This window comes from Fulmarus glacialis, unplaced genomic scaffold (genome assembly GCF_000690835.1).
Source record: "Fulmarus glacialis isolate BGI_N327 unplaced genomic scaffold, ASM69083v1 scaffold8230, whole genome shotgun sequence".
Taxonomy (NCBI): Eukaryota; Metazoa; Chordata; class Aves; order Procellariiformes; family Procellariidae; genus Fulmarus; species Fulmarus glacialis.
The window spans coordinates 23,675-32,453 of record NW_009189503.1 but is presented as its reverse complement, the minus strand read 5'-3'; the positions used below and the strand labels follow the sequence as shown (position 1 = coordinate 32,453).

At 37.3% G+C, this 8,779-nt stretch overlaps 1 protein-coding gene across 1 annotated transcript in view; it reads right to left on the bottom strand.

The window, feature by feature from the left end:
- Positions 1-2,809: 2,809 nt before the first annotated feature.
- Positions 2,810-8,779, bottom strand: part of UBE2J1 (ubiquitin-conjugating enzyme E2, J1) — an 18,508-nt gene continuing 12,538 nt past the window's right edge. Inside the window, exon 7 of the mRNA XM_009582245.1 lies at positions 2,810-3,163. Within this exon, the coding sequence (XP_009580540.1) occupies positions 2,894-3,163 (270 nt within the window). The 3' untranslated portion in view covers positions 2,810-2,893. The remainder of the gene's footprint in view (positions 3,164-8,779) is intronic.

Genomic DNA, 8,779 nt, shown 5'->3' with positions numbered 1-8,779 from the left:
GCTTTCCACAAGAAGAACTAAGCAAAAGATTAATAAAAGGAGTTTTGCAAAATAAGGCATCTTGCTGGAAATAGGAGCGGGGCACTCTGCTCTCCAGTAACCTGCTGTAGCACAAGTCCCGCCCCCCCTCCCCTCCCAGGTTTAAACATTGAATCAACTCTAACTCCGGCGTCCCGTGTTCGTCGGCGATCGGCGGCAGAAACGCTGCTTTCCCGACGTGATGCTTTCGACAGGCTTCCAGGGGCTTCTCACTCAAAGCTTTTCCTTCATCACCGCTTAATGATTGGCCATTACTCATGAAGTTTGCCTCACCACACATTTCCACAGGGTCCTAAAGGATATTTAACTAAAGCCATTATATAAAAACCCGCAATTCTGCACGCCGGCTTTTTGCTCAATCCCCTAATCTGAGGACAGCGCTATCCTTCTGCCAGACTGCGTAATACCGGGTTGTCCCTTTTCATCAGGCTTTCCAGATTTTCTGTTCCTTCGCGTGACATCTTTTTCAACCGGAAACTGCCTGTGCCATGTTTCAGACATGTACATCAGTGTAAAATGGATCTATTTTGATGGTTTTATAGCAGTCGAGATGTTATTTTCCAATTTAGTCTGGCTCTTTATGCTGTTGAAGATAAAAGATGAGCTATTTCCTCTGAAAACGATGGTTTTATTTACTGTTAACTTTTAAAGGAAAATTAAAACACAATAACCCCCAAAGTATTTATACACACAATAGACTTTACATAAATCAAGTCACCATTAATATTTATTTTTTCAAATAGGTATTTGCACAATCAGGCATTTTAACTTTTGTTTTAAAAAGTTTGAAATAAAAATGAAAAGCTACAAAGCAGCTATTTCTTTAATCACAAGGAAGAGGCTGTTTTCAGAAACCATTCAAAGCCTATTTTCTCATAGCCCATTCAAAGGGCAATGCAGACTGCCTCTTCGCAGAAGACTTAGCTGCTTTACTAGTAACCAGTGTGTGGTACAGGTACGAAAGCAAAAGATTACTTGGCACAGCAGTGAGTCTCTAGGAAAGAAAAGCACATCCAGAGCCAAGCTTCCAGAGGAGCAAGCGGGTCAAAACCCAGCAAAACTGTCCTTTGGGTCAGACCTCTTCCAGAACACTCTTCTGTGAGCCCAGCTTTACAATACTTGAATAGAACAGGCATTCAAGCAACATACCAACTAATGAAATAAATATACAAATTAGGTAAAAACACATCAATTAATATATAGACATCAAATTGTTCTGCAGCAGAATGTGTAAGTAACTGCTGAATTGACGGAACAAACTACATACTTTTGTCTGAACGTCTTAAGAAAACTATTTTTTGATCTTTGTTCCATGTACCTGACAACAAGATTATCAACAATCCACAAGTGCTAAAAAAGAACTCAGTTTTGGGTTTTTTTTTTTTTTCATTTCCACATCCCCCTTAGACACACAATGGGCTTTTCTTCTTTTAGAATTTGTTACAGCTACTTTAATGTTTCAAAACACTAATACATACTATATTTAACAAAATTTAGGAAAGCTGTAGGTAGCTTGATAAATACTTGCTGAGAAACAGGATGAGAATCTCATTTAAGTCAGTGCTACCATGTTTGACAGCAAAAAACGAAAGTTAGCTGAATTTCATTGTCTTTGAAATAAACATGTTAGAATACATTTACATCAGAATAATAATACACGAGGAAAATTATCCCACTGATTGCTTTCTTCTATTTCACTGCACTACTTAAACATTCACAGACAAAACCTCTCAAAACTCTAACAATTGTAGGTCTATTGCTTGTATAGGTAATTTCACAGCATTCATGAATATTACCAATGTTTTTTTTTTAATAAACTAATAATGCAGAAAGCCTCTGGGTCCAATATTGATTTTAGGTTTAAAAAAACCTGAAAATAAAAAAACAAACAAACAAAAGGCCATGTGATATTTGAAACATAACCGAAGACTGGCTTGAAACTCTTTATTACTACCAAGATTTTAATAAATATTTCTCTTAAGTATGTTCATATATATGAGAGTTTAAGTACAATAAAGTTTAAACTTTTTTTAGTAAATAAAACCACTTATGAAACGTTCAGTTTAACACATTATGTATATTTCTGGTATAATTAAAAGACAATAGCTCTGGGTAAATAATTATATTACATATTTATAACTATTGCAAGAATAGACATTTTATATAATCTTCAAATTTAAAAAAACAAGATATACAATTGAGAGTATTAGAAGAGGACATTCAAATCTTGCAAAAGATTATCCAATCTTTCTTCCAAAAAAAAAAAAAAAGCAAGTAGTTTTCTGGCCCCTTCTTTCCTCCCCTACTCCTTTCTCCCTTTCACACACACAAAGCAGCATCACAACCAATTCGTATGTGTTCCCCCCTCTAGAAATGTGTCATGGTAAATAAAAGTGGTTACAAAACTGTATCCCCTCTAAATTAAGAGGTCACTGGACACAAACACATAGTAGTGTTTCATTTTGTAATCCCTTCTCCAATGTCAAATCCTGTACTAACTTCGATGGGGTGATTAATTCCATTTATGTTTCCTTAAAAAAGTGAATCAACCACTTTTTAAAAATTGTCTTTTTTCTAGTTGATAAATTACTCAAATTGAATCCCCTCCCTATGCCTTAACGTTACTATTCCACTGCATTGTTTCTCCAAGTATGTAATGGGCACTCAATTAACACTTGTAGTTAAATGTCCAACTTCGCTTTTCTTACAAGTAATGTATCTGTAGGTACATTAACATTCATAAGGACTTAAGCGTAAATACAAAAAGTAATCTTTGTAAACAGTTCTCATGTCATACCCAATACAGAATGTTCAAGGAAGCATTCAAGTCACTGCTGTTGCAACAGAAAAAACCTTATAACTCAAATATATACTCATTAGCCAAACATATTCTACGAAATATAAGAGCTGCCAATGCAAAAGTCAGAAGGACAATCAGAACAGTTGATCCAGTGTGGTTCATGTTGACTCTTGGTTGCTGTACCCGATTAAAGTCAGTTGAAGACGGAGCCCGTCTCTGACTCTGCTGCTGGGCACGGCGCTGCCGAGGACTCATGGACATGTTAGTGGACACAGGCGGAGCGTGCTCTTGACTGGCTGCTGCACTGCTATTCTGAGTTTCAGACTAAAAAGGAAACATGGAGAGTTGTGAGGCAAGACAGTGCCTAAGATTAGCAAGGAATAAAACCATTAGGACTAAAATGTACTCTTCAGATAATTGTCAATACTTGAAAGCCTGATTATACATGTCACTGGTAGTTATGAGATTGTTATATCCATCATTTTTGTCCATACGCTATCTTGAGAAGAAGTCTATTTCAAGCTGCAAATTAGCAGTTCTACGGACAAAAAGAGAAAAGTCTGTCAAACAATATTTGAATTCTAGATTTGTTCCAAATCAAGGTATTTCAAATATCTCTGCCTAGGATTTGCTTAACTATTTGCAGTTCAAGAAATCTTTAATAATGCTCTAGACAGTTAAGTCTCTGAGGATTTGTAATGTCACCTATACTGAAGGGGAAACAAGCTGAGGAAGGGAGGAGAGAAGTCCAGAGAAGTCTAATTAAGCAACGCTGCACGGCTTCCTGTGGTCAGCAGGGTCCAAAAGTCTGCTCTTATCACCAACACCACTGGAAAAAACGAAACAAAAACCCTGAACACAGAACATCCAAGTGATTCCAGCAGAAATTATTGAGCATTGTACCTATGCCCGCACATACCTGTTGCCCTCTACTGGTCAAACATCAATCTACCATTTTATGTGGTAAAAAAATAACTGTTGGCAACTGACATTCAGCTCAGGAGAGTATTATTCTGAAGAAAATCATTAGTCAGTTTGTAAGATTGAAACTATGGGTTCTGATATTCCACCAGCCTAAACGTGCTTGCAATACTAAAAGGCTCAAACTTTCAATATTTTAATATTAAAAACAGTTACACAGCACAGTTGTTGGAAACAAAAATTTTGACCAGGTTCAATTTTAAAGTGTTTAAAAAAAGCAGCTCTGACAAAAAGTTTTTTTTTTTTAAGTCTTCTTTTCACTTCTCAGAACAGCTTGTGGGTATTCCCACTTAAAGGAACGTGCAGATATTTTCCAGAGTTAGTATTCCCTCCCCTCCTGCCTTCTAAAAGATTTGATTATCGTTACAGCACGTAAAAGTAGAATTCTGGACTTTTTATATTTGCTTCCAAACAAAAACCTTTTAATGGACACACTATCCATAACCCTAAGCACTGTTTTGGCCAGTTACTATATCCACAAAAGAGATCCTTTCCACATGGCTGGATAGGGAACGTCCTCACCTGTGTATCAGGTTGAGGATCCACAAGACAGTAAGTAGTACTTGGTCCTGTGACTCTCTGGCCACATATTCTGCATGTGGGAGAACAATCTCCAAACTTTCACCTAGTTAGTTATTTAACTAGTCCAGGGAAGAGACCTTCCAGACCTTCCTTGTCTACCTCCTTGTCATTAGTATTTCCCACTGTTTATTATCACCAAGGAAGTACTGATATAATTACTTGCCACATTTGACAACTTGCCTGTTTACACAGGTTTCTTGCCTAAGCAAGCAAGCAGCTTGGGTAGCTTCAAAGAAACATGTTTTTATAAGATTTATTTTATCAGCAGAGACAGCCAAGAACACCACAAGCAGCTTGCCATGATTTCCGCTACACTGCAGAAGAAAGTCATTCTGCTTCATACTGAACCCACTTGAAAGCCTCATGCCAAGGAAAATAAAGACTTAGGAAAGTTGAGTCTTTGAAAATGAAGTTCCTAGATTCACCTACACTCCCATCTTTCAGAAGGGGAGAGGGAGAGAAGTGAATTCAGGAAGCAAGAACTGCAAAGTCAGCAGGCAAAGTGTTGTTATTCTTAAAGCAGCTTTTAAAAAAGAGGGAAGAAAAAGTCTGGAAATATTCCTGATCCTTCATAATTACTAACCGAAGTAACTAGCACTAGCTGTCACACACCTGGGTTTCTTCCCAACACTGCAAATTTTTAATTTAAAAATAAAACAGAAAGACCCTGTGCTGAATGAGACAAGGTGCCATACACTGACATGAACGGAGCTGTAATTCAAGAAAAACCTCACTGACAATTGCAAGGCTTTAAATTTTTTTTTGGAGGAAATTATATAGATGCATCAGGGCAGCAGACGACTGAGTGCTTCACCCAAAGCTGAGCTAATCCACTGCCTTGGGATTCCCAACATAATCAATGACCAAGTATTAGCAGACATGCAGAAGCAAGTTAGATAAGAAAGGAGTGATCATTACCCGTTATAAATTTGGGACCAGATGCTAGAGTATCTTAAATAATATATACATCTAGATAAAGATTTTTTTGTTTGAAGACTTAATTAAGAATCCCAAAAATGGCAGATGGGCTGTATTTTAAATTAAAAAAAAAAAAAAAATCACAATCCTCTTGTCTTCACTTACAGCAAGTTTTTAAGTTATCCTTAGTCCAAAAATCTTGACATTTTTGCTTAATGCAACACCTCACATGACACAATTTCCATCCAATTTTAAGTCACTTTCTGCCAAACCATACTGGAAATGTTGGGGATGAGGGCTTAATAGACTAAAATAACAATATTTAATAAGAGCTACATTGTAGCCACCTTTAGCATCTGATCTTTACACTCACTGAATATGCACTTTATGTATTATATTTCTGAAGCTTCTGAAACTGTTAGGACTGGTAGAAAATTTTTCTCCAAGGACATCTGAGTTTGATAAATAAGGCTAGTTTAGTAAAATGTACATATACTAGAATTAACAAAAAGTTCTATCATATAACAAAATGCAAGTAAGGAAATTTACACTATGTTCAGTCCACTGAAGAATGGGAGCATTCACTGCATCACTTATGTCTCCAGGCCGTTATTTAAAAAATTTTTTATCAGAATGCTGGAAGTATTAAATAATCATCTTGGAAGGGATGTTCTAAAAAAATATAGCATGCTCTAGGAACTCAGAACCATATAAATCCTCTGGGTTACTGAAGCCTCTTTCAGTTATACTCATGATCTCAGGGAGATACAAAAATATGAAGATATAAGGATAAGTGAAATAGTTGTTTTCTGTATAACTTCCAACTGAAGAACAGCTGAAGTTTGGCAAGCATGGCTTAAAGGCTAATAAGAAATATGCCTATTTTTTAATGAATCGAAGTCAGGCCAAGTACTCCTGATTGCCAAGACATTTAAAATTGTTACTGTAGTATTACAAAACTTAAGACACCACTTAATAGCGATAAAAGGAAACACTTCTTAACAATATATCATTCAGAACACATGATTAAAAATAAGGGCTTCTATAAATCTCATGTATCAGAACATAGCCTCATTTTCTCACAGAAATCTCCTTCATCAGGTCAAGATTAGCTGACTTCAGTTACATTGTTTATTTCATTACTCCTCATTACAACGCTTCATCCAGCCAGTATATTACTGCAGGACACTACTATAGTATATTGTTTAATAACAGGTGTACTGACATTTACTATATTCCCAGGTTATCAGAAAAAAGTCTAACCACATTTTTTAGCTTGTCACTTTAGAACTCTTTATCAAGTATCAATTTTATACATCAACTATAAGCTCCGAGGTGGAACATCATTCCACATCAATATATTAAATGTAGGTTGCTACAGGTGTGGCAGGAATTCAGACTCACGTAATAGTCCACGTGGATTTAGTCAGTGCAATCAGGGGGACAAACAGAGCAATGCAGCCTACCAGCCTCTGCTTCTCAGTAAGCTGGAGTGCTCTCTAGCCTCCACTAACTAGTCCCACGGACTATGATGAGAGTTTTAGTACCAACATTTAGGTGACCTCTGGCATAGTAGGTGACTTAATCTGGACCTGAGTCCAACCTGAGTATCTACAATATATTCATTCAAAAACATTCTTTTGCTCAGATTTGGAAGAATCTTATTTTCTTAATGCTAAGGGCAATTACTTTTATCAAGCCAACTTCCAGCAGTACCTTGCTTGAAATCTGAATACTCAAACAGGAGTAATGTACCATTACTTTGCCCTGAGTAGACATCAACAGCTACTACAAATTAAAAAAAAAAAAAAAGATATATATATATACTGTCAGAAGTAGTCTAGTCAAAGGTGTTTTCTGCACTGGCTTCAGACTCCACACAAGTACTATGCTGCGTAATGCTTTAGGTAGCCTATTGTTTTAGCCTTAATAATGCTTAAAGCCCATTCTTTCCGTTCTTTGCAGCTCTGTATCCTTGGCTGCTGTGGCAGCATTTTCCAGAGCCTCCAGGGCAGCATTGTTCCTTTTACTGTTCTCATGCTGTTGTACTCATTGCCTTGCACCTGCAAACCTCATTGATGTTGTTATGACAAGTTCTCCCGGGAAACAACTATCACTGGCGTGAGAATCATCCCCTTCCCCTCCTTTCTCTTTATTCAAAGATAAGTCATTTAAATACTTGATAAATATTCTGTAATCATACAGGTGCACAAAATTTTAACAGCCAATGTGCAACATTCGCACTAGTGTTGCACACTTCAGTCATTGCTAACGGGGCCATGAATGGGAACAACCAGTGAGCAGGACTTGATGAAAAGTACATAGTACTAGGTGAAAAGCATGGTGAAAAGTCATCTCCTTCATCACCGTGTGCTGCACTGGAGACAACGTCTACCCCTCTGTCTGCTTTTTAAACAGCAGGAACTCAGGAAATACGTATTCAACATTACACTGGAAAGGTATTTAGTCCTCAGCTAGAGAGCAGACCAAAGTGGACACTGTAGTAATTTTAAGTATGGCACGAAGATACTGGCTGTTAGTCTGGCAAAACGACAAGAGAAGGTGGGGAGAGAGGGACATGACCTAGAAGATGAGGTCAGGCAGGGAGAGCCCAAAAGTCAAGAACACTTGAGTGCACCTCTCCAACAGTATAGACAAACATACCCATGCAACAATTACATCACACAGTAAGTCTCTTCACAGGCAAAAATCTGTAAGACTAAAGTACCAAATAACACAACAGTTCACACTATGATAGCATTGTTGTTAATATAACAATTGCCATTACTAAAACACAAACTGCTATTTCAAATTGAGTTTTGAAATCTAAAAAAAATATACTTTACTGAAATACTGTAAGTCTTGGTGCTTCTTTAGTCAGTGAGGCTATATTCCTTTTCCTAAGTGAAAGCTGACAGAGGAAAAGTTAATTCAAAATATCTTTTGTTCTGATGGAATGAGAAATTCTCTCTTCAGGAATAAAGCCCTATGTGGAACAGGGGAAATGAACTCAAAGCGATGCCACACCAGAGACCCATTTCAGTGGGCTCTTCACACAAGAACTCAGTTAAACCTATCCCAGGAAGGGCATCACGGTACTCACAATTGTTCTGCCATTAATTCATTGTAAAAAAACTCTGTCCTTTCAAGCAGCTTAAAGGTAAAAATCATGGAACAGACAATTGTTTCTGGAAAGAACAAACTCGCCCATGAAGTGGTCTGTAGGTTAGTTTTCCCATAGCAAAACACAGCCTACGGATTCCCTCCTCTCCACCTACAGGTAGACCCTTTCCTTACCATCATGTTTTTAAATGAAGACTGGTTACAACCGTTCCAAGAACGGAAGGAAGGTAACACTTCTTTCTTCCTGCATAATTACTGCTATTTTTTGCCTCTCTATTGTATGGCAGGACATAAGGCCGCATGACTTCAGAGTTAGGCACATTAAATCTACTATAC